The 27,426-nt window shown below is 40.7% G+C and overlaps 1 protein-coding gene across 2 annotated transcripts; it reads left to right on the forward strand.

The window, feature by feature from the left end:
- The first annotated feature begins 227 nt into the window (after nucleotides 1-227).
- Nucleotides 228-27,426, forward strand: LOC109411589 (uncharacterized). 2 transcript variants are annotated; one of them, XM_029855894.2, is made up of 2 exons: nucleotides 228-4,171; nucleotides 19,486-27,426. In XM_029855894.2, the coding sequence occupies exon 1, from the start codon at nucleotides 1,978-1,980 to the stop codon at nucleotides 4,153-4,155; it is 2,178 nt and encodes a 725-aa protein (XP_029711754.2). In that variant the 5' UTR covers nucleotides 228-1,977; the 3' UTR covers nucleotides 4,156-4,171; nucleotides 19,486-27,426. The 2 variants fall into 2 exon arrangements, with proteins under 2 accessions (XP_029711754.2, XP_029711753.2); XM_029855893.2 differs by having other exon boundaries at nucleotides 229-4,151.

Consider the following 27,426-nt stretch of genomic DNA (forward strand, 5'->3'; position numbering starts at 1 on the left):
CCCGTACATACTCAAATGCAATCTGTCAAAGAATGGTGGCCAAGTCCAAGCAAAAACATCAACAAATCCCAGTCTGTCAGCATGCATTGCTCCAGTGCTGCTTTTCATCGAGCCAGCCATTTTCGACCACCGACTCGAATTGGAATCGTACGAGTGTTTGCTTATGCTTACTTTGCGAGGGAGCAGTACAGAACGATCAACCTCTCTAGCTTTGACACAGCAGCGATAGAAGCAGCACCGTCGTAGTCGTCGAGCGTAGGAAAAAAGAAAAGTCGTATTTTCGGTCCGATCACCGAGCTGGCTGGTCGCTCGTGCGGTTCGTGTCGTGATTTTCTTTCCAGTTTTTCCCATTCTTTTGCACTTCATTTCGGTCCCGTCACCATATCATCGGCGCAGATTGTGCAGTGTGCGATCCAGTAGGAATATTCGCGACGAATGGGACTCGGGCACTAGTTGGAAATTGAAGGCGGAAAGTGACGAGGTTCGAACAAGATCAGTTTGGGGCGCTGGAATCGCCCCATTTTGAGGTCAAAAGTGCAGTCGGAAGGCAGCAATAGAAGAAGAAGCTGGAGCACGAGAAGAAGAAAAAGAAGAAAGCATTACGAAGCAGACAGTGTAGAGTAGAAAATCTGTAGGCGCTCTATCGCCAGACGTAAAAACTCCATTTTTTCGCCGTTGTGTGTGTAGTTCTTCCTCTTTCACGCGGGTCCGAATACACACATACAGACACACGCGTAGTCCATCCAGAGGGTTGCATGCAGTGGGCTCCTGTTTGAGAGGCGCTTGTTTGTCCAAAAAAGAAAAGAAAAAAGAAACTACGTCGACGAGTACTACCGCCAGTACACACTGCCTACTACGACGATTACGCGGTGACGATAATCCAAGTAGGCGAAGACGGCGACAGACGGCCGTGGAGTCAGTGGCAGCAAAAGTCGATCGTCAATCACGGAGAGAAAGAGAGCTCCTTAAGTGAACTGGAGCAGCAGGGAAAAGTGTCTTCCAAGTTCCAGCATTTTAATTGAGCACAATTGGCTACTAGATCAGCGACTGTGTGTAAGGAGAAATTGATAATTTGCATTCGAGGACGGCTGCTGGCAATTATAGTTGGCTGATCGACCGAGCTGCTGTTCGAAGAATCGAAGGCACGTATACAAGCAAGTTGCCTTTGCCGTCGTCGTCGTCGGGTATTAGATGAGGAGGCGGTCGCGAAGTCGCGAGGTGGCGGAGAAGGACGAAAGCGGAACAAAATGAAGCCATAACACCTACGGTTCGTGTTTGCCATCTGCTCGGGAAAAAGCGACAAAAGGGCCTGTTCCGGCGGGAAAGTGGCCAGTTGCCGTAGTGCAAGGGCTAGTTCCGTCCCGAAAGAGTCCCGTGACGGGTTCGACCCAAAGCGGACAGTGACGAATCAATCACAATATTTACATAACATTGTGTGACGGGTTTGTGTAGTGCATGAATAAGCAAGGCAGGCAAGGATTGGGCTCTTACCAGTTCCAGTTATTGTGTGTTGTTTAGTGAACGGGTGTTGAGGTGTGTTTGTGTTTGTGTGAGACCACTCGCTATAGGAAAGTGCATTGGAAGCGAATAAGATACAGCGGAAAACTAATAAGAAAAGTGCTTTTGGAAGCGAAGATAATCGACCACTGAATGACATACAAATTTGTCGAGGTTTATTTCTTACAGTGAAGAGTGAGGGAAACCCGCGAGTAGATTGATTTGCGTCTTCGGTAGTCTTGGTGAAGGCAGATACGAAAATTACGTGTTCAAAAAGGGATTCAGTGGCTGAGAAGAACTGCGTTGGACTGGAGCAGGACAGGAAGGAGTTTCCGATAGTTTTATTTTATCGGAAGGTGTAACTCGTCGGCTCCAAATGTGGATGAGCGACAAGCGGATGAGCAGTTATTTTCTTAGTTTTCGTTCGGTTTTTCCCTTTTATTTGCACTCCAGTTTCGGTCGCATGTGTCTGCTACTACAATGCGAAAGCTAAGTGTCAATACGGGAGGCATGTCAAGACAATCCAAACAGGCACCTCAAGTGAAGAAGGTGATGCCACCGGCTGTTCCGGACGTTTACGGAAGAACGACAACCGGTGCCGGACAGGCGGCTGCTTACGCAACATCAGCGGCTGCCGGTAACTCAGTGGACGACAACGGAGGTTTTATAATTCAGCAGGAAACGCCCTCGTCCCTGATGCTGCGCTACGATCATACGGATTTTGCCGATGATCAAGGAATTGATCTCACGCAGTCGCCCGGTCGCGACAGTCCAATTAGTCTGTCCGGGTCGGCTGGTTCCGGCTCGAGGCACTCGACGGCAAGTTTAGACTCTGGACGGGCGTCCTCTTATCTCACAGGGGCTTCCACATCTTCCAATCGCAGTGCCGGGGGCTATGGAACGCTCAACTCTCCCCGCTGCTCGGTCAGTTCGTGCTCCATTGGCAGCGGCAATCGACTAAGCAATCACTCCAATCGCAGCGATCACGACATCATCTCGGAATGGCTCATGGAGGTTCATTTTCACGAGTATACTTATCTATTTCTGGAGGCAGGGTACGATCTACCTACGATAGCACGAATGACCCCGGAAGATCTTACTGCGATCGGTATCAAACAGCCGACGCATCGAGAAAGACTGAAGCGACACATCGATGCGCTAAAACTACCTGACGCTTTGCCTAACTACGTCCCTGGCTCGATCGAGGAGTGGTTGCGATTACTGAGACTGGAAGAGTACGTTCAACCACTGTTGGCGCAAGGCTACGAAACAGTTAACGACGTCACGCAGTTGACGTGGGAAGATCTAGAAGATATCGGGATCGTAAAACTCGGCCACCAAAAGAAAATCCTGCTCGCCATAAAGCGTGTGAAAGATATCATCAGTGGAAAACTGGGCGTTCCGGCATACGTTGGCGCAGCAATGCCTCTACCACAGCCGACGACAGCCGCCCTTCACTGTCAGCCGATGCGTCCGCCGTTCGACGAATCCCTCGAACCCAAACAGCTAACCTATTCAACCTTCATGCGGCAACCTTCCGTTCCCGGAGCCGATCCGTATTATTGTCAACAACACCTTCCACAGCAACCGATCTCTTACCCCCATGTCCATTTCGACGGTAACCAAGCAATTTACCGTCGAAGCTCGTACGATGACAGTGACATCACGCCCACTAACGAGATATCGTCGTTGATGAGCGGCGAGCATCATGGATCGGCAGCGAATGCCCCTATAAACCATCAGCAATACTATCAAGGTGGAGGAACGCTCCCTCGGCAACACCAACGCAACAGCTACGGTGTCCGGTTAACGCTCTGCCAGAACCCTGCCAGCACCACCCAACGACAACGACCGATAGCAAAAATTGTAGCAAATAATCTTAAACTGGCTCCAACGTCAGACGGGGGCCCAGCTCCCCCATACCCGAATCCTATTTCAATCGGTCACATCGAAAACGTTGAAATGGCCACCGCTGCCCTAGATGCCATGCATTTCTCCAATTACACATCCTTCAATCACCATCCGCTGAAATACAATCCCACGCCGCCTAACCAACAACCACAGCCAATCTACCACAATCAGATAATCCTACAACAGCAGCAGCAGCAGCAACAACAACAGCAGCAGCAACAGCAACAATTCTACTCCAACTATGCCGGCCAGACGCATCAAACGACCGTCGAGATTCACAAAACCCAGCACGACAACAAGAGCAACTCCAGCCTGGAGTCGATCGATCAGATCCCATTCGCTAACGAGAACGCCGGTACGATCAAGCAGCGTTCGATGAACCGTTGCAGCGATCACCATCCCATGCAGCATATGCTGTCGCACTCGTCCTCTTCGACGTCGTCCTCTTCGTCAACGGGGTCCATCACAACGACTCTGGCCGGCTGTATTCAGCAGCTTTCGCCGCCACAAGCCGACCCGCAAACGCCTTCGTCCGCGTCCATTTGCTCAAAAAACGCTGGCAACAGCAACAGTGGAAGCGTCAAGGGATCGGCCACCACTTCGCCGACCGCGGCCACATCCGCTGCGGTGGGCGTCGTCGGGACGAACGTGCTGAACGACATCGGGAACATGTTGGCCAACCTGACGGACGAATTGGATGCCATGCTGGAGGAGGAGAACCGGGCCGGGATTAGCGATATAGAGTAAGTGTGTTCGGTGCGAGGTAGGTGATAAGAGCTTGTGATTGCGGGATTTCATTTCCTGGTGTAGACTGCAATGTGACCTTCGCAAAGAGTCTAATTTTATAATGGTAATACTTTCATTCCTTTTATTTATTTGAAGTTCCTCAATTTTTCGACAGTATTGCTAATTTTAAGAAAAACAAAATCCGTTTTACGGTAGATCAAAAAGCTATCACAGCTATCAGACTACTGATTTTCACCGAAGTAGGTATCATCAAACGGTTGAAGGATATCTCGAATACGAAGCCTACTATCATTGTTTGTTTTTGTTTTCCAGAGCAATTCACTTTGCAAGCACACTTTGATTTGGCCTACTGTTTTAATGATAGGGGAACGTCCATAAATTACGTCACGCAAAAATTGACCATTTTCAACCCCCCCTCCCCCCTATGTCACACTTTTCGTATGAGACCTCTGAAATTTTTGTATGGGTTGTCACACTTTGCTGAACCCCCCCTCCCCCCTCAAAGCGTGACGTAATTTATGGACGTTCCCTAGGATGATTTTAATGGCTACGGTAGGACTTCGACCGCTGCGGTAGAACTCAGCGACTACCGTAAGGTGGATTTTTTTCCAAAAATCCGAAATCGTCAAATGTTGATTTTATCGCTACCTAATAAATGGTGTATTGTGGTGGATTTTAAATGATATATATTAGGAGCTCTAACAGAGTTTTACGTGTTTTCCAAGAAGGCTTCTTGTCAACGTTTATTGGAAGGTTTCGCAAACAAAACATTACAGGATTCACGTAAGGAATTATAAGAGAATTGTTACACATTTGTTGGAGTTCGTGTTTCGTATTTGAATACTCTACAGCAATCAATCGAGAATTCTTCCGGTGTTCATACAAAACATTTATTCAGAATCTTCAACTGGAGCCCTGGATTTTCTTCACTGAAAAGCATCTCCACACAAAAAGATTGCTTGTAACAAATTTGGACAGAATTAGTAGAAGGAATTTCAGTGCTATTTTCGTAAACTATTTCATTGACGACTCTCAAAAAATTAACACGTACTATTTTCTGGCATTTTATCAGCAATTATTTTCCTTTAAATTGTTTGGATCTTACTGATGCTTTGATGGACATTTTTTTTTGGGCAAATTTGTAAATTCTTCATTTTTAGTAGAACTTTTGATAAATATCAAGTTATTGTTTTTTTCTCTGTTCGGGACATAACCACTGCGACCAATATTTTGATCTATTGTGGTATACCCCGTGTCCTTTGTATAGTGAATGTCGTATTACTCTATCACCATTGAGAAGTTATAAAGTATTCGGTTTTGTTACAGTAGTTATTTTCAACATAATCGCAAGGAAGGATTCTGATTGATAGGTTCCGCTTTTAACACGCTCCTTTTTCAGTCAAAATCGGATCCCTTAACGAGAACGCCAAGAAATGATACCGATATTGATCATGCATCGGAACCCTAGTCTTGAATAAAGTATGAAGTAAATGTATAGCCTAGCCCAGAATATGCCGTAAACTTCTTCGGAGACCGCAAGCGATCTGACGCATGTGTAAAGGTTAAACAGTGGGATTTTATTATTGACAAGATTAATGTTTACATGTTAAAATGTTAAGCAGAGTGGGTTATATTTTTATTCACAAGACTCGGATCGCTTTACGGTCTTCGTCAAAGTTTTTCAGGACATCGTATGCTATACTCTTGGACACGAATGCCAACTTATTTGGCAAAGTGTTTTTAATAAAATATAATAATAAATGAAAAGAATGCTACACTTTAACACAATTGATTACATACTTTCAGAATATTTGTTATCTCTTATGAGAAAAATTCAAATAAGCAATTTTTCCCATTTAAAATCTCTTACAAACTTCAATTGCGATGCGCAAAGTGTAGGCATGACTGTTCGTGATTGAATTTTTCACTATGATTCAGGACCAGAAACACCTGTACAGTTTTCATGTGTGAACTGGATGACATCTTCAATAATCTCTAAACTACCACATCTTCTTTTCTTTCGCGATAAACCGGTTTCGTTACTACATAGGTATATTGAGGATCCTTTCATTCTACGATTATTCGGCTGAGTTGAAGTTGAATTATTAGTTACAGTGCCTTCGTTCCAGCTCAGCCTGACAGCTTTAATTATACTTATTCGTTTCGGTCATTTTTCTGTTTTTGCTTAAAAAGCTATTCCTTCTTTTACTTGAACTTCCTCCTGTAAGACGTAATCAAACAACGGTGTTGTCTTCTTCAAGGTTTATTTCAGAATGGTAACTGTTACTAGTATTAATCAATGCCTACCTAGATTTAACTTATACACTAAGGCCTGTATACTATACCTCGGCCATCCTGACAATCTCGATGCCCTCATCGAGACAGCCATCAATTTATTTTCAGGAAATGGTTGACGTCCTCTTCAGCGTGTCTAGAAGATGGCGGCATAATCGAAATTTGCTTGAAAACTTTCTCCGTGGTAACGGTTCCAAGAAACTTCCAGCTCCAACTTCTTTAGCAACAGTTGTTTTTTCAAAAGCTTAAAAGTGTTTCTATGAGTAAATTTTCTGTCTCTTGCACTCCTCTGCAGCGGATTTTTCTCAAAAGCTTCTCCATTGGCGAAAATTTCATCCCCTAGAATGGAATTCGCAGATTCGAATCGGCTTGAAAACTTTCCGTCCATCAGACTACGCAGAATTCTTGCAGTTCCTCCGTATCGGGCGAGATTTCCAACCCCTAGATTGGATTCCGCTTTTTCGATTTCACTGCACTGCATTTTCCAGGAAAGAATTGATTCTGAAGACCGTTGGCGATCCCACTTCTGATGGTGTAAGACGTAATCAAACAACGGTGTTGTCTTCTTCAAGGTTTATTTCAGAATGGTAACTGTCACTAGTATTAATCAATGCCTACCTAGATTTAACTTATACACTAAGGCCTGTATACTATACCTATACCAATTCCATATCTTTTTCATATTTCATTCTATTTTAATTCTTCTTGGCTTATTTGAAACAAAATGAATGATACTTACTGCATAGACATTAAACCACACATATTTGTTGAAATTTACCTACTAAAACTTAACGTAAAGTTGCCTCATTTTTTGAAGCGTGGTAAAATGTGCTAACTTTACATAACATTTTTATATACAAAAATTGTTAAATACGTTAAGTTGAAGACATCAAACGTAAATTTAGTTAATTATCTTTGAAATGAGCCAAAAATAATTAAAATTGAACTATAGATGACGAAGATATCACCAAATAACTTTTCCATGTTTAACGAAAGTGACCCCAAACTTTTGGCTGATACATTATATTGAGGGGTGACCCCAAACTTTTGGTCGATGACATCAAGGATTAATTTACTTAATAACTTTTTTTCTAGATTTTTTAGCTAAGTTCTGTAACAAGCAGTTGAAAGCTAATAGAAAATGGGTCATATTACCGCTCTCATCTTAAAATTTGGTCGACCCAACTTCCAGCGACACTGCCGTAAGTTTATATTCATTTTTCAGAAAATTTGGCAACTTTGGGTTAAGTTTACATACATTTTTTTTTGAAAAAGTTTCTTTTAAAGCATGTTCAAAGTTTCTTTGACTTATCTTTTGAATGAAACCTAGGGTTTTGAAATCAGACGCAAATTGGCGGAGATATGGGCCTAAAAAAAGACATGTTTTTGAGGGGGTGACCCCAAACTTTTGAACGGGAGTGTACGTGTTAAAAAAGCAAAACTCACTGAATCACTATACATTTCAAATATAAGTTTCGAAACGATCGGCCGAATCAAAAACTAAAAGTGCGATTATGAACAATCGTAACTATTTTAAGAGAAAATCAATACATTTTCGATATGCATGATCCTAAAATTGGCGAAGAAGGGAAAACTTTATTCAAAACATACTTAAGCAAAGCTTGTCTATTTAAACCTATTATTTTTCTGCGTTTGTATTGTCACTCTATCACAATTGTATGTCAGACAATTTGTTGTGTTATTCGTGTAACGATCTATGATATTATTTGGTTGAAAATTTCGAAGCAAGTAAAAATTAAAATTTCAAATATTTGATGCAAACTAAAATAAATTCCTACCTATACAAAACAAGAAAATCGTTCTCTAGAAACTATATACCGGGCAACAAATCCATACTCTTGTTCTTTCGTCTCCTCTTTACGCTACCCAGAGAGCTAAACGCGAGAGAGCGCACGAGCCTACGGATAGAGACCGTACTTTGCGTGTCTCTATATTCTAAGCCCTGCTACGAACCGAACGTAAACTTTTCGCTTTGGAGCCCTACTTAGCAGCGACCGGTGCGGTTTGTTTCTTTGTTCGGGGCTCTACTTACCGTTAAAACGCTTGATTGAGCCCATGAGTGGGCTTGGTCTTAAAAGAGTTTTAACCCTTGCATTGCGATTTTCGAGAGGTAACTTTGATTTGGTAAACATTGCATCTCTGTTGAAGAACTATCATCAAATTCAGATTCTGTATTATCATCAACAAAAAAAATCAAGATCATGTGATTAACATTACTAGTGGAGGCAAAGGATAAACTCCACGCCTTCTTTGCCGTTTGTGTTGTATCTTTTTTCCAAGAGTTCTCTTCTTTGCTTCAGACTAATTATTTCCGAGAATTTTAAGAACACGTCAGCAGTTATAATTGTTGGAGGCTAGTCCACCATGGCCACACAGGCCATAGCGAGGCTAGCTCCGTCGATGCCTGTTTCTTAATAATAAATAAAAAAGAACTCAAGACATCTTCCATCAAACTAGACGGCTGCCGACTGATACCTCAATCAGCAACCGCTACACTCTTTATTCATTCCAGGTATATACAATTCGACAATCTTCTTTAATAACATCATACCTACGCCAACAAATCTACCTCGCTCCAACACTCCAAACTCGTACCTGAAGGTTCGACGCTATCCGAGCGTACAACGCTACCTAACTTCCAACACTCCTCCTTAGCGTCGCAACCTTCCAAACACGATTACCTCCTCCTGGCTCGAAGCTCCTCCTCACTCCAACGCTTGGCAAGTGGCCCAACTCCGACGCTTGCACCAGCTCTACACCAGTTCCGAGCTCCGACCAGGTCCATCTCCGAGCTCCACCATGTTGTCCTCTGGATCACTCCTCCTGTCCTGTTGTCCTCCGGATCACTCCTCCTGTCGCCAACCTCTTCGTCCAGATGCTACCACCGAGCTGCATCCGATCCAACAATCCTCGAGCTCCGTCCGGTGACCAGCCAGCAGTCATCCAGTTGACCCGTATCGCCAACATTCCCATGGATCCTGTCCTTCGTTGCAGCCAATCCATCCGCCCAAGGATCCCGTGCGGCGACTCCGCGACTTATGCGGCCGATCCTTCTCCCGGTCGATACGTGCTGTGGAACACGCTCCTGGGCCCATAACCTGTTGGAGGCTAGTCCACCATGGCCACACAGGCCATAGCGAGGCTAGCTCCGTCGATGCCTGTTTCTTAATAATAAATAAAAAAGAACTCAAGACATCTTCCATCAAACTAGACGGCTGCCGACTGATACCTCAATCAGCAACCGCTACACTCTTTATTCATTCCAGGTATATACAATTCGACAATCTTCTTTAATAACATCATACCTACGCCAACAAATCTACCTCGCTCCAACACTCCAAACTCGTACCTGAAGGTTCGACGCTATCCGAGCGTACAACGCTACCTAACTTCCAACAATAATTATTCCCCATATGCAAGAATGCATTGTTTCCAGCAAAAAAGCGGATTTCTACAATTGCTGACGCCTGATATCCGCCGATAACTCTCGAGATTAGCTCATAGATCTCCCTCGTACTGCCTTGAATGCCAAATGCCACATTATAATCACCGGCTTCCTGTGACACGAAGCCTATCGCATCGCATATGCGACTTTACGAACAGCCGATCGTAAGCTATCGTTGCCCATTAAATTGCATTCCACGTCGAGTGCATGATGCACTTATCTCGATGTAATCACTGCCGCCACCGCGCCCGTCCGGTACCAACCAGCACCAGCACCAGTGTTGACGGCTAGTTTTCTCTATTGCTAATCATAACCTAGCACATTGCCTTTTTTATCGCGAAACTGCCGCATACGTCCTTGTCGAGATTACGCGAACAGCATGCACGACATTTGCCCCAGCGCAGCCCAGCACCCCGCGCGTCCTTCCCGTGTGAAACACCAAATACACTTGCGATTTCTTTTCGCTCGGTTACTACAGGATATTTACTGTGTAAACATTTGTATTTGCTTTGCACTTGGCCAACCAACCGCCGACTTTTGGCTGCTCGCCTCCGTGGCGTGGCGTGCTTCGTCCACAAGAGAGCAGAAGTCACGTCCGCAGAGCTGGAAATGAAGAATACAGTTGGAAAAAAAAAAAATAAATCGAGTTTTCCGCTCACGAATAACACCTCGAAAAATCACCCATAAAAAACGACATTGGAGAGCGTCGTCATGATGGGGCATATAGGGTACTGCAAGCACCTGATCTAACCTCACTTTGTCTGACAGTTCGGCGAGCTTGTTTACAAGGTGTTAGAATTTTTAACGAGTGGCGAAAATTAAATTTACGTTTTCCGTCCCGAAGCCATTGGGATACGGAAATATAGATTACATTTAACTCTACCAGCACAAATTCAATCGTGTAACTACCGTTTTACTGAATTTGTACCGAAAAACAATTTTGCCGGATCTCCGCCAGAGACTAAGTCCATGTAAACAAGCTCGCTGAACTGTCAGTGCACGGCTTCGTGACGTCATCTTGCAGTATCCTATGGAGCTGCATAGAAGGGCGGGGCGTCAACAGATAAGTAGGCGACGAGAGAGAGACGCGCGCGGAGAAGCGATAATGTATTTAGCAAATCTAAGCAGGCCGGCCAACCGACCGACCAGTCAACGTGGAGCCACGTTTTTCAAAGATTCCCAGATAGAGGTACCGACGTAGAATAATCAAAGTTGATTACGAAAAAAAAAACGGTAACGCTAATCTACCAACTTGGGAAAGAAAACGAGGAGGTCACTTAGCGCACAGTGGGCAAAAACGGACCAAAAGCAACTATTTTCAGAAATACCGGAATTTCTCTTAAAATATCCAGTACAGTAGACGTTCGATAATTGCAACGTGTTTCATATCTGGATCGAAGACTAACTTTCAGTTCTGTATACACCCTTGCCCACTGTGCACCATCGGTACGCAGGACGACTGACTGACATGGCGGCAGTGCTCCACCACGGTGTTGATTGATTGGCTAACCATAGCACATCTTCAACGCGTCGTTCGAGCCGCGCCGGTGAACCAATAAGCTGGACGCGGACAGTAAATAATAAACATGTAAACAAATGCTACAGCCTGCGCGTCACGTCGTAGAAGTAACCGTTGTACCGCGGTGGTACAGTCACCTCACACACCACATGCCCGATTTATAGGCGAACTTGGAACGTTGGAACTTGATCGCTTTATTAGGGCGTTCGGCATGGTGGTGCATCCATAATTCACGTGAGAAAACACCATTAAGTCTCGCAGTTTATGGAAGTCACCGGCTTAACCGTCCCACCGCGCCGTCGAAGGGATGATCGACGGGCGAGGTCGTCGGAGCTTATCACGCTTGCTTGGCTTTTCGGTAAACAGATAGCAAAACGCGCGAACGCTCTCGGTGTAGATTACTGCGATGCCCCTAAGGAGTGTATCGGAAATTAACTATAAACATTCAGGATGCTCTATCTCGAAGCATGTTTGGTCTTATCATTTCGGTTCTTCTATCAAATCTTCACAATACAGTCAAGTTTAGAACAGCCTGAAAAAAATTGAAAAATGTTTAGCATTATTGAAAATATTGTAGAATGAATACATCTCACAAATTAAAGTTTTGGACAAATTGTTGTTTTTTAAAGATTTTTCAGCGTTTCAATAACCTGTAGCGAATAAAACTTGTACGGCGAAAAATCCAAAAAATATTAATTATTGTTAGCAGTTATGTACACATAACATATCACCGAACACCAACTTAAAAAAAAATATTTATGATCGAAAAACCCTCAACATTTAAAAAATGACCTATCTTAAAAAAACACTAATTTTTTGTCGAACTTTGACACTCTGTTTTAAATATCTTCAAAGTGTATACAATTCCGTTCTCTACTAAGGCTACCTCGTCGTTAAGTTTAAAAACATTTCCAATTAAAAAAAATTGAATCATCAATTTGATGTATTTTTTATTTGCGTAATCGTGCTTTGAATGAGCATCAAAAAATAGGGTCCCTGAAAAATGACCTTTTTTCATTTTTAAGAATTGCGCTAAAATGGAATCGATTTTTTTCTTGAAAAGAATTTTTTACCTATATTATGAGCAATCTGGGAAAGAATATATTTGCGCTAATATATTTTAAAAAATCAAAAAAAATTCCATTTTTTCCGCAATTTTAAATTTTTAAGAGGTGTCCAAAATTTCAAGATCATGCGTTTAAACTTTGATATTGATGACCATGTAAAATAATTATTTTTACAAAAGCAAAAGTGCCATTCCTTTTTCTGAGGATTTATATAGTACCTCCAAAAATAAAATTATTTATAACTTGAATAAATTATTTTTTAGGATGTTTTGAACATATATAGTTAATTTCCGATACAGTCCTTAGACTGCGGATGAACTCCGCAGACAAGTCCCATGATCATCAAAGTAAGCTACGCGGTACTGCGTGGCGAACAAAATCCAAGTAAGCAGTAAGCGCTTGCTCCTCGTCCAAAAGGGAAACACGAGAAGATCAACGCTCGAATGGCTCGAACGAGTGGCTTGCGTGGATGTATGCTTATAAGTGAGCGAGTGTGGAGGTGATAAGAGATAGTCGATTTCCAGGAAATATTGTGCTGGTGCAACCGAAGTTACGACGACGGACAACAAAAATGACCTGAACGAGCCCAAGTTTACTGGCACAGCAGTATAGATAAGGGTGCCACACTGGTGATAAACGTGTTGATAAACTTGAGGCATATTTTTGTTGGTGTTCGGAAAATAAATTGAACAAAAATAAAAATATGAAGAAATGAGTAAGAATGAGCTCCAGTTGTTCATACTTTTCTATGTAAAATTCACTGATGTCTCAGTTATATGCTCATCAAATTATGATGTTCATTAATAACTAAGCTTTACCAGCTGCATATCATCCAAATGTGGGTCCTTTGGAGAAAATATATCCTGAATAGACATTGAAGCCATATTATCGCCACTTATTGCAGTCAGTTAGCGACTTTATTGAATTTTACGATGAAAAACGCACGATTTGATCTTGGGCGTAAGAACCATCCGTGCCCAACAAGAGCAATAAGTGCACGGCGGATTTCCACTCAGACATTTTGATGGGCGCCGAAGCACGACGTAATGACAAAGGCTTTTCAATAACGGTGTAAGTAGTTTGGGGCGACTTTAATCAAAAGTCGGAGTAAAAGTTTTGTGTAAATTTGATACATATGAATGGCGAGATGCTGTTCTCGACTGTTTATTCAACAGTGTTAACCATTTTGTGCATTTTTGTGCTTTTTTTCAAAGGCGCAAGATCATTGGCGGAACAACCAAATGAAGTGATCAAAATCAGATGTAGAATCCGCCTTTATTTAAATTATTGTTTTCCAGAAGTGGAAACTTATTTTTGAGCTAACGTCAGGAAACATCATATGTTTATGAGTTGTTTCATCAAATTATGCTGAAAAGTGATTTGTTTACATTTTGGCCCTTCCGTCCTTTTCAAATGTTGGTCTAGAGTTTTAGTTAAGCTCAAACTTGTTATCGTACACGAGACAATAATGCAATCATCCACCATAGGACAGATCGGTGAAGTACTAGATTTGTAGTAATGAGCTGAATTTTAATATGGTGAGAAAGTTAATTCTTCGTTTCTGCAATGAAATAGTGCAGAAAAGCGTGGGTATTATGATTCATGGCCTAATTTGATGCTGTTTGAGCAAAACTTTGGGCAACAATGTTGTTGTTTTTTCCATTTTTTGCAACATAAACAACATAGTTATCCAAAGTTTTGCTCAAACAGCATCAAATTAGGCAAGGAATCATAATACCCACGCTTTTTGCACCATTTCATTGCAGAAACGAAGAATTAACCTTCTCACCATACTAAAATTCAGCTCATTACTACAAATCTAGTACTACACCAAACGTGCCCAATTGCTGTGCTGCTATCAAGATATAAATCTCTTATTTGATAGAACCGTATACGCCAGTTCAGTAGAACCGAAATATAGACAGGGTGTTAGGTCCCTGAGTGCAAACTTTGAAAGGGTGATAGAGCACCATGAATGGGGCGAAAAATTGTTCTACACATATGGTCAAATATAAACCGTTACGTAGTTATTGAACTTTCCATGTGTTTGACTATTATTGCTTGAAAATTATCAAACTTATCGCAGTTTTTTTACTCTAATTTGAAAGATTATTGAATTTTCTATCAAATAGCATCTTTGAATCGATTGGTTTAGTTAGTGGGCTTCGTGGCCGAGCGGTTAGCAGCGTCAGTCGTTTAGGTGTCTCGTAAGCCTCGGAGTGTGGGTTCGATTTCCGCTCCAGTCGGGGAAGACTTTTCGTCAAACGGAAAATTCTCCACTGGGCCACTGGGTGTTATATGTGATGTCCGTTGTCTAATGTTGTAATGTTCAGTCTGTAGTGGCCGAAAGGTCGAAGACGGTGTAATTGTCCTTTTTTTTTTTTTTTTTTTTAAATAACTAAGTTTTCCATAACAAATTGCTCAAAAACTTGGCTTAAAAATAGTGTGTTTTAATTTGTTTTTGTCAATTATCTTTGAAAAATGAGTAATAATTTAAAATTCTTTCTTAGGCAAAGTTGTAGCCCCTGCTCCACTCTACAATTGGTTCTTTGACATCAAACCATTCACCATTTATGGTCCTCTATCACCCTTTAAAAAGTTTGCACTCAGGAACCTAACATCCTGTATATCTTTGAAATCGCGGAACAAATCGTGAGAAAGAGCGAAGTGTCGTGTCGTGCCCCTTCAAGCAAGGATGGCTTAAATCTAGCATAGGATGTGGCAACTGAAATTCGCCTGCCCTGTCATTTTTTCGTTCGATTTCGACGACGATGCTACCACTTTACTTTATTTAAAATCTTTCCAAAAATTTGAATATAACAATTGAAATTTTGATGCATATTACGCTTCGTAAAGCATTGTTTGTTATGGAGTAGCAAAATTTGCAACTAAATTTGCTTTTAAATGTAAGATTCTTTCATTTATAGTGAAACATATCAAAAATTCAATTTCTCTTGTACCAAATTAATGGTTTTTATCGATGTTCAGGTGTGGAAGTCATTTCAGGTTGGTTTAAATTTGAGGCGATAAAGCATAAATAAAAATTTACAATAGTTTAGAACATTGGTGTCAAATGCAAAACATAGAAACTAGCAACACGGCCAAACCAACAACAAAGCGTTGTGATCGCAGTAAACGGATATAAATTTCGGTAAATCAGCAACTGGTCTCCATTTTATAGGAAACTGGTCTCAATTTGGATGACTACGTGTCGCATCCTATCCAAGGCAAAAATGTTTGGGATAGGCATTTTTTTTTTCTCACAAAAAAGTTCAACAAGCTGCCACTTTTCATAGAATGCATCAACAATTTTCAAAAAAAAAAAAATGGCAGTAAAAGTAAATCAAACATCCTTAAATTTTTACTGTGAGTTGGTCAAATAGTTGTCTATCAATGATCCAAATTACTAGAATCTTTCTCATTTCATGTAGAATCTTTCCCAAATTTGGACCATTGATAGACAACTGACTGACCAACCTACAGTAAACTTTTGAGAATTTTTGATGAATTTTTCTAGAAGTTACAGCTAGTTTACCATTTTTTGAAATGTGAAAATTTTGTCTCTTCCCTATAGATGCTATTTTCGAGGGTCTCTTTTGGAAGATCTCTGGAAATATATGGTAAGGAGAAACTTGGACGAAAACTATACGATGTATATTAATCCCTGTAAGAATTGTTAGTGTAAGCTTGGAGAAAAATCCTGGATAATTGTTGGTGGGATTTCTCGACAAATAACTGGAGGAATTCTCGGAGAATCCTTTAGAAAAATTCAAAGAATTTCATTCTTACTTGCTGAAGATAATCCTGAACATTTCCCTACAGTTTTCCCAGAGATTACTTCCCGATGATTTCTGTGGGTATTTCTTCTAGCAGTCCAACTGCGGCAGAAGGATTCCGCGGACTTGTTTAGGTATTTAACCATAAATTTCACTAGGCATTTCCTCAAGATTCCTGCCAAAAGATTCTTTTAAAAATGTCACTGCGATTTTCCAGGCATTACCTAAAAAGTTGTCAAGGTAATCCCTTATGAATTCAACCACAGTATCCTACTCAAAATCATGTGTAAAAGCACTGTGTGTATCCTTTTAAAAACTGCATTCTCCAAGGAACTCGTTCCATATTATCAAAATAGGGTGACGATGGGTATTATCGGCAGGTTTGTTCTCTTCCTCATGATGGGTTTTTCTCGACCATTTTTTCTGAAACTTGGACGTATAATTCAGCTTGGTTGGGAAGGATTTGGGACCAACTCTGAGTTCAACAGCTTTCAAAAAAAAAACCCATTACGAAGAGAACAAAACTGCTGAAAATACACAATTCCCCTATATTAAGTTACTGCTAACATTTCTTCAGATATTTGATTCTACATTTCATCACCACCTATCCAGTAATGTTTCCACGAATTCCGCAATTAATAAGTGCAGGTATTCTCTCTGGTATTGTTCCCGAATTTCTAAAACAATTTACTATAGCGCAAAAATATAATCCAAAATTGTAAAAATTTGCACCATTAAGAGCATTACTCCCAATTACACTAATGATCAAGTTCGTATTAAAGAGTTGGGTGATATTTGTGATATTAATGTTTATTAAAGAATCCTTTGAAGCAGGCCTGCGAATCCAGGTGAAAATTTCATATGTCTTCATATATATATTTTGTCGGCTAGGAATTTTTCGAAGTATTGCTCAAGAAATTCCTTCAGAACTCAAACTACGAGTTACTGTAAGAACTTCTTCAGATACCGCAGATTAGTAGATCTCTGGGGGAGACTGAGGAAACTGGATTCCTGGGGGGATTTGTTCCCTCATGTTTTCTCGAAATCAAAACCAGTTTTCTTCTAGCATACTTTTTTCAAAACTATTTTGGGACAAAAGACTATGTTTAAGCTACAAGTGATTTCGTTTTTGTGCAATATTTTATAACGGCTGATGGTTGGTTTTCAGTCCTTCAAAATTCTTTGAGGTGATTCCGAAATATTTTAATAACTTAAGGAAGTTTTTTTTTGGAGTTCCTGAAGACCTAAGCATCTGCAATAGTTTCCCTAGGTGGAGTTCCATAAGCAAATGCACCAGGTTTGTTTCTTTCTTGAGTTGCTCTAAAAGTTTTACTTCCAGTTGCACCTCAAAGATTTACTTCCAGTAATGAACGAATGAATATCTCCTGAAGTTCTAGCTGATATCCATCTACGAATTCCTGTACAAATTGCTGCAGGATTTTCTGCTTCAGGATTTCCTTCAGGAATTTCCCTAGAAGTCCCTCCAGAAATTTCTCTAGGAATTCATTACGAAATTTCTCGAGGAGTTTCTTCAGGAACGAATTCCTTTGAACATTGTTTAAGGTATTCATTCAAGAGTTGATGAAATCTGATTGATTACCGAGGTGTATCTTCATGAATTTCTTCAGCAGTTGTCACAAGACTCTATTTTTTTCAAGATTTTTAATGGAGATTCCACTACAATTATTTCTGGAGTTCCTGTAACTTTAACAGTTTTTTTTTCTGTAGAAGTTCCTTCAGCGGGAGTTTTTATCGGGATTCCTTCGGGAATTACTCAATGAGTTTAGGGATTCGTCTTTGAGTTCTAGTAGGAATTGCTTCGTCAAATACATAATTCTTCAATTTCCACACTGATAGCATTTCTAAAGTTAATGTTGGATAAATTTTAAGGAAAAAAAATCTGAATGAATTCCAGCATCAATTCTTGGAAGAATTTCGCTGCAGTTAAAAAAAAAATCTTGCATGAACTTCTGGAGGAATTCCCGATATAAATTCTTAAAGAAATCCTGCAGCAGTTCTTGGGCTATTATGTTGGAGACTTTCTGAAGCAGTTTCTAAAGTTGCTTGTTCAACTCCTGAATGATCTAAGTAAAACTTCTGCGAAACTCTGATGAATTTGTAAATCCGTAAAGAAAATAAATTCAATATACAGTTTTTTAAAATTCTTGATATTTTTTTTGGGGAATTCCTTGGAAAACATCGTAAAAAAACTATAGCTTTCAAAATTCCCTCCGAAATTTTTAGATAACCTTTTAACTTGCCTTAAGGAATTTTCTGGCTTTTCAGTCCGATTAAGAGATCAAAACGTTACTAATGAAGATACTTAAACCTAAACCTAATGGTTTAGTGTTAGCAAGGATTCGAGTTTGATATGGATCGAAAAGTCAGAGTATATAATGAGTTTTTGATATCACAATCGCACTGAAAAGCCAAGAGATTTTTCAAGGAATACAACAAGAACACTTATAATCAATCAGCTTGTGACTTACTTTAGAGGAACAGCGATCATGCAGAGAAATATCGGAAGGAAGCATTTGAAGAAACTACCACGGAGAAGTTCTTCGTGACAGCTTTTGGAGGATCACTTTAAGGACAAACGTCTTGAAATTCCGCTTGAACAGTGCATCAGAACTTCAGACGCACAAATCTCAACAAGCAAGCTTCAAACAACAGTGCATTTTATTATGCTGTTCTTGCTCACTTGTAATAAGCTTAAAATAAGATCAGGTGCGCTGGTTTTACGAAGAGATTCGTGCGCTTGAAATCGTGCGTGGGTGCCAAAGTTGGCCATTGTGGCAGCCATTTTGGGGTTTTAACAAGTCTGTCCTCAAAGAACTCATGGAAAGAACTTTTTTTTTACTTTCTGGAGCAACTTTTGAAAGATATCGCCACATGCGGTGAACACTGGCTGGGCCCATAACCTGTTGCAATCGAAATTCATCGCTTACTTTTCTACCAACGACTCTGCCACGCTTCTACAGATGACTATCTTACCAGAGAAATGAATATATTTCAGTAAAAATACCTCTAATTTTGTTGATCTACGCTACGCTTTTAAGTTTGTTTGCCATTTACTCACCCAGTGCTTCATGAAAAATTCCATTCATTTCGACAAACTTTTGTCCAACCGCAGTTACAAGCTCTTGACCTTAATACAATTCCATAAATTTGAACAATTTCCATCTCTAATCGTCTCTTTGTTTCTAGGTAAAACAAAACACAAATTAATTACGACGTCGTTGGCTAGAAATCGTCTCGTTGTGTGCACCGAGCAGCAGCAGCAGCAGCTCCAACTGTCCCAACTCTACCCGGAAAAGAAAGAAATCAAAACAACAATAGACGCAACTGCACAACTGACGGCGACCTATGGGAGCGACCATGACGGCTCGACCAATGTCGTCAGTCGCGTTTAGTTAGCCGCTGGTTGGTTGATTACGGCGAGACTGCAGTTTTTCCAAGGAGCGGGCAGCTGTACGGTAACAACACCAATGAGTCGGTGGCATTTAGCGGCGAAGAATAGGTTCATTTAGCAAAATTGACCGAAGTTAAGGAAGTTTTTCCATTTTTTTTTCAAATTTCTTTACACTTCATGAGTTTCTCCGGAGCACAGCCAGCCAGCCAAGCGTCAGTCATTCATCGGAGCGAACAACAAATCTACTTAAAACCCATTCCGAGTCATGTTCGACGAGCCTCCTATAATTGAGTTATCGGTTAAACGATTTTGTCTCCTGCGTGATCGAAGGAGGCGTCTATCGATATGGGGGTCGTAGTAGGCGCGCGGAGGAAAAATTGGTTCTCGTCGTATCCCTAGCAGTTCGAGGAACTATAACTACATTTTCAGTGCTTATAGATTGGAACGGATGAGGCGGAAAATTGCCAAACATCTCCATCGAATGTGTTGGAGATAATCGATTTGCGTAACGGTGGAGGCCACCTGGTGGCGTTGGTTGGTAGCTCAGCGTTGTCGGTTTGTTTACACACTCACCCCCGAGATTGTTCGGCGAAAATGAAAAGAACAGCAAGCCATGCTTGCGTTTGCCAATCATCATGCATTCACATTTCGAAAGACGGAATAGTGAAGAAGAAATGAACGGAGCGTCATTGCTGCTGCCGCGCCTGCTTTGGTTACTGCCGTAGGATGGCCCACAAAAAATGCTGTTTTTTGTTCTGTTCATATTCATACCCGAAATTTATGGGTGTCGTAAATAATAAACAGTAACGGCCGAACGCACGAACACGAAACGCGAATGCGCTGTTCGCGAATCTTGCGTGACATCTTTTTGTTTTTGTTGCTGCCGGTGATTGGTCGCGTGACCTCAGTGCGCCCACCTGACAGTTACTGACAGCGGCTCTTGATTGCACGTCGGACGGACAGACGCAGATGTCATCGTACCGGTAAATGGCACAACGAATGCTGCTTCAATGACGGTCGCCTGCTTGGTTGGTTGGTTGTGAACGAGAAACTTGGGTGTTCTTTTGCGATAATTTTGTTTTTCAAGAAGATGGCGAATGAAACACAAACGAACGAGATAAGTGTGATTTATTTATTTACTTAAAAACAAGAGATAATTTTTATAATGCATTTTTATACAGCAGCTACGAGAGAAAACAAAAGTCGTCCTATAATTTTAAGAAGGTCAAATATATTTTATTTTTATTTTTTCGAAGAGAATCAAAGACGTTCGAATGAACCACGGATAACATAGCTAAAACAATGAGGGAATCGAATAAGTTAGTCCAGGAACGTTAGAATGTAACTAGAAGCTGAACAAGCCAAACCAAGAGCAGTAATTATTTGACCGTAGACATTCCTACTGAAAACGAACAACAGCTAATCTGCAGTAAAGTCAACAAATCGAGAACCTTTCCATGTTAGAAGAAAAACTGAAAACGCAAACAACAGAAACTATTTGTATTTAAAACAAAACAACCGTCGACTATAGGGCGAAGTCGCCAAACACACGGAGAAAATCAACTCATCCCATAAACACCAGTTTAGTACCAGATTTATGAACCGAAGCATTTCCATAAACTAACCTAATATTGATAGAGCCAACTCACAACTGAAGAAAAAAACGGAAAAATCTCACACAGCATGAAAGCAAAGCTATATTTTTGTACAGAGCAACAACACAGAACAAAACAACAACAAAAGCCATTAAATTTTCCCGCTGAAAGCGCGCGCACACACACGGCGCGAGTTTATCGCCTCAATTCTTATTTACAAACAAATTCATCATTTTTCCAGCTCGGAAGAGCGCAGTTCGGAAAACGAGCACACGTGCCATCATCATCGCGCGATCCAAGAATAGATCGGGGTTTCGGACGGGCGGGCGCGATCTTCGCCGTCATCGATTGCCACCGCTTACCTACCGTTGCGTTGTTGCGCTGCGCAACGGCGATGGCAACAACATAAATCCAAGACGGCTACGGGGTTTTAATTGTTTTGGGTTCGTAGCTCGCTTGCTAGATCGATCTTCCTCTACGAACGGGAAAGCGAAAGGGAAGTGAAAGTAGACGTAGGAGGCGACGCGCTGACAGAGTGTGGGAGGAGAGGTAATCTTTGGGCCTAAAGTGCAACCACATGTGCGGCTTTCATCAGAACACCAAGGGTGTGCTGGTGCGTGTCGAAATCCAGATGTGTGGCAGAACTCGTAAATAGATCCGCCAGCAGGTCATCTTCCGTGTGTCTGTGGTGCCCGAGCTGAAATGATAGATAATGTTTAGAAACGTAGAACGTACAGTGAGTTATGATTTCTTAAACTAGTATGTTCTTTGATACTTGAGATCAATAATTTGGCTACTTTGATTTGGTCTTAGAAGTGATAACCTAAAGTTTTTCCGTGTAAAATCTAATTGTAAGATTATAAACGAAAAACTGATTTAATCTATTCAGGTTTTATCAAAGAATCAATTCGATGGCACCATGATTTTATATGTTTCACACATGAAATTACTGTTTTCTACAATTTATGTAATTTGAAGTTTAAAGTGCTAGATGTTTGTGTTGTTTTCTAACGGGATTACGATCAACTTGGATTTCTACATCATTCTAATTGGAAAATAAAGTGTTAGTGTAGTCATAAAACGTGCTTGACACATTCCTGTTGGGCTTTTTTTTTAACAATCTTATATTTCTAAGGCTCATTTAGACTAGTTTATGCATGCAAAGCCATCATTTGAAAGATCCTAAAAATAACAGAAAAGATTACTAGACTACATACTTCTAACATTTTTCTTTCCATTAATAATGCGTGTAGTACATCGAAGATACTACAGGCCTACTGTGCCTTATAATCCTGTGTTTTCGAGGTTCCTTTGAGGAAAAATTCATCAAACTTCCAGTAATCAGTAAATTTCTTCAACATTTCCCTCCAATTTTCATCTCGGCACATCTTTTCACACCGATGACGAGATGACTGGCGTCAGTCGCCGTTTTGTTCCAATATACGTTCAGTCATCGGTAGAACGGGTAGAACACCATGATAGATTTGTTTTTCACGTCGTCATCGCGTTTCGTTCCTCAACGAATGCTTTACGACTCGCCATATAGAATCAATTGGTTACAGCGATTCTCCTCGCTTGCTATGATCGACGTCGTATGCGGCAGCGCGCGCACACGTGTGCCGCCCCGCTCGACGATCGTTCTCGTAGCGGAGAAAAACGTTTTGCTTAATTTCGAAAAAAAAAATGGAAAACAGTAAAACTGTGAAAGCAAATTAGAACGACCCGTTGAAAGCTGCACTGACTGACTGACTGAAAGCGTTTTGGGCGCCGGTGTGCGGTGGTGTTGATCTTCCTCATCGGTTGATTGTGTTGCGCGCGGAGATCGCGAATGGGGTTAATCCGCGATTGGGCAATCAAGGAGGAGGAGTAGGCGATGTGTTGTCTCTCGTGCACGTGATCACCAAGGAGATTTCGTGCGATGCGTTCTAGAGAGGTTAGGCAATTTTGTTGTTTTCATCGGACCGCTAAAACAAGGTGCCACCGCCAGGGTGTCATATGGTTGGTCGGTTGTTTATCGGTCGATTAGGAAATGGTGATTTTTCACGATGGGAAATGAGGCGAATCAGTTGGAACAAGATATGGGATTTGTAATTCCGATTATGAAAACATCTGGTTGAAAAAAATGGATTGATGTTATGATCAGGCAATTCGTTTCTAGAAAATTTATAACTCAGCATAGATCTTTTCTGGTTGCGTCTCAGCAGCTTGTTAGAATGCATTAAGGGCTAGTGAAACTGGTTTGTAATAAGGATCAGCGGAAAATAGTATTTACATGAGGACCACTTAGCTAAATCCTGACAGATGTTTAGCGATGAAAAGTAGGAACACGGCGCCACTTTCCCTTCCGCCAGTTTTTCTAAGTAGGCCTTTCTATTTGACAGGTTTGTGTGTGCCATTGTTTACAACTTTTCAAAAAAGTGTTATCACCTTTATGTCACCATGTATGTCATTTTGATAGGAGAACTGTCAAAGCCTTCCAACTGAATTTAAACTTCTTTTGTATACGCCATTTTACGAAGAGACAACAGTGTTAATATTGCTACTGAAATTCACGTGTTAGGGCACCAGCACCTGTCAAAATTTCTTTCTTAAAGCTAAGTTTCCTGTTGCCACGTAAAGCGCTCAAGTGAAATTCCACCTTTTTCCGCCAGTAATTTTGACAACTGATCCAGTATGGGGAGAAACGTTACTTTTCCTTACGGAATTATAGCACGGACTATTTTTCCGCACGGAAAAGTGACAGCTCCATTTGATTCGCTCGGGAGGCGTTACAAGTGTTACACTTTTTTCCTTACTTGCCATCTGCGAACTGCTCAAGTAATTTTGAAGCGGAATCATTACTTGACCATTACTCGTGCCATTACTTGTCCTATCTTTTTGCACTGTACGTACGAAGTGGAAACTAGCCATAACCCTCTACAGGAAATCTTAAATGATGGTCCATTTCGAAAGCCTGGGACCCCAAATTAGTTCTTCTGTATCGCATGATCCTGATTTATTAGAATATCGGTGTCTTCAGTAAAGTTGTTGGGTTGGTAAAGGACTTATAGATGCTGGACCGTTTAATTCGGAATTTCATATATAGGTGGCGCCAGTGAGCATGTAAGTGTTCAGTATTTGAGCACATATATATCAAGATCCTGACCACATAGAATTTTGGTGTCTTCAGCAAAGTTGTTTAATAGGTAAAGTGTTTACTCATGATGGACCTTTTGTTTGTAAATTTCACACATAGATGGCGCTGCAAATTTTATATTAATATATCTCAGGATCCTGATTACCTAGAATGATGGTATCTTCGGCAAAGTTGATGAGTTGCTCAAGGACTGACAGATGCTGGTCCGTTTGATTCTGAACTTCACACATAGGTGGTGCTAGTGAGCATATTAGTATTAAGTATATGAACACATTTATATCAAGATCTTGACCACATAGAACTTTGGTGTCTTTGGCAAAGTAGTTTATGGGGTGAAGTGTTTACTAATTATGGACCGTTTGTTTGAAAATTTCACACATAGATGGCGCAACTAATCGTGCAAATTTTATATTTCATACATCAGGATCTTGAGCATCTAGAAGGATGATATATCCGGCATAGTTGTTGGGTACGTCAAGGACTTACAGGTGAAGCAGCGTTTGATTTGGAACTCAACGTATAGGTGGCGTTATTGAGCACGCATTTCTCATATATCTCATATATTGCGGGATTCTGATCACTTAGAAAGATGGAGTCTTTTGTTGCATAGGCCAAGTACTTACTGACCATGGACCGTTAAATTTGGAAATTCGTCATACGTAGTTTAAATTGGTCAGCATGCAAATTGTATATGTCATATATTTCAGGATTCTGAGCTCAAAGAAACATGGAGCCTTCGGCAAAGTTGTTGGGGAGATCAACGACTTACAGTTAATCGACCGTATAATTCGGAACTCCTAATGTAGGTGACGGTACCGAGCATGCAAATTAAATATCTCATTTATCTCAGGATTCATTGCCTTAACTTTCAGGTTTACCCATTTTGTTGAACAAGTTACTTTTTGCGTCGTGGCTCACGCTGTACAACATAGTGACAATGAGTACAATTTATGTGTGGGTATATGTTTGTTCTACTTACATGGCAAACTTGTGGCCGTGCGGATAGCATCGTCAAACATACTCGATGGTGTGACATACTGTTTGAGCAAGAGAAAGAGCAGCGCTGGTGTCGTAGTAGAATGGAAATTCTAACACTAGGCGTAGCTAGAGTGAAAACAATATATAAATTTTAAAAGTCTCAGGATGCTGATTATTTATAAATATGGTATCTTCGGCAAAGCTGTTAAGAAGATCAAGGTGAATTATTATTGGGCTCGAGTTTCTGTCATTAGGTGGCGCTAGTAGCAAATTTACAAAAACATAGAAATTTTTATTATTAGCCAGAAAATTTTAAACAAGCTATAAATTCTTATTAAGTGCACCAAATCTTGACTGCAAGATCCTCAACTAGTAAGCTATAATTGGTACAAATTTGAGCTTGATTGGTTAACTCTACGTTAAGTTGAAGTATTTCTAGTAAAATTCTTCTAATTTCACTACAGTCCAATAAACTACTATATCTTACAGTTAAGTTAACTAAATTTGAAGAAATTTTGAAAATGTATGACTAATAAATTGGTCTTTGTTTACCGTTTGACTTGACTCAAATTTGTCTGAATAGAAAAAAAGTTACAGCTTGTTGAATACATTTTTAGAAATTCTAATCATTTGCAACCCATTTTTAACCAACAGCACCGCCTAGAGATGACATTTTGCATCATCAAACTGTAAGCTCTTAACTTACCAAACAGTTTTTCCGTGGAAACCATCTTTCTAAGTAACCAGCGTCCTGAGATTGAAAAAAAAATGGCTCTTTAGCGCCACCTATTAGTGAAATTTCGAATCAAAAGTCCTCGACCAGCTTAACAGTATTGCCGAGCATACCAACACTCCAAGTTATTAAACCCCTGAGATATATGGGTAAAAATTGTGTTATTGTTGTATCTGTTTGTCTCTGATATCACAGCATAAGATGTCTCTTAGCTTTTTTTAAGATCCACTGGTATGCGTTTGGTTCATCAAAATATTTGAACAGCCTCCTGTGAACACTGCGTGTGCACTGAGTGTTTTTTTTCTCTGAGTGCGCACAGAAATTGTGCACTGGGATGTGACTTGCAGGCTCTTGTTCTATATGAGATATACACTGACGCCACCTATGAGCAAAATTCAGAGTAAAACGACTCATCATTTTTAAGTTCATGCCACTTATTTGCAGAATCCTGAATTTTGTTAAATAATCTGAATCCTGATGTAAAATAGATTCAAAATTTGAATGCTCAATAGCGTCATCTCGTGACAGAGGTTCGAATCAAACGGTCCATTATCTGTAAATTCTTGACTTACCAAACATCTTTGCTGAAGATAGTAGAGACGGTAAGAGAGTTATTAGGATCCTGGGATATTTGAAGTATAAAATTTGCATACTCAGTGGCGCCACCTATGTGTGGATTTCCGAATCAAATTTTGCATCATCTGTAAGTTCTTGACCTATGAAACAACTTTGCCGAACACGCCGTCTTTCTATGTGATTTGCATGCTCACTAGCGCCATCTATGTGTGGAGTTTCAAATCAAACGGCCCGCCATCTGGTAGTAATTGACAAACACAACAACTTCCCCCTTTTAGGCGTCATCTTTTTAAGTGATAAGGATCCAGTGATATATGAGATACAAAATTTATATGCTCATTAGCACCACCTAGTGGTGGAATTTCGAATCAATCGGTAAATTATCTGCAAGCGCTCGACTTACTGAGCAACTTTCCCGAAGACGCAACGCTTCTACAAGCTCTAGATCTTCCGAAAATTTCGTTTGAAGACATTATAATACTAAATTGTTTATGCCAAATAGCGCCATCTAGTGAGGAAATTTCGAATTAACCAATACAGCGCCAGATGACGCATGACTTACCGAACAAATTTGCCAAAGACATGAATATTTTAAACATCAGAATCAAAAGATATAGAGAATTCAATTTGGGGTCTGAATGGATTATTTTTGCTTAAATAATAGAACTAGGTCTAGCTTGAAGGTATTGAAAAAATAAAGTCAATATGTTATACCCAA

The sequence above is a fragment of the Aedes albopictus genome, unplaced genomic scaffold (genome assembly GCF_035046485.1).
Source record: "Aedes albopictus strain Foshan unplaced genomic scaffold, AalbF5 HiC_scaffold_195, whole genome shotgun sequence".
NCBI lineage: Eukaryota > Metazoa > Arthropoda > Insecta > Diptera > Culicidae > Aedes > Aedes albopictus.

Coding starts and splice junctions, on each gene's coding strand:
- LOC109411589 (XM_029855894.2), top strand. CDS start 1,978: ATGCGAAAGCTAAGTGTCAATACGGGAGGCATGTCAAGACAATCCAAA.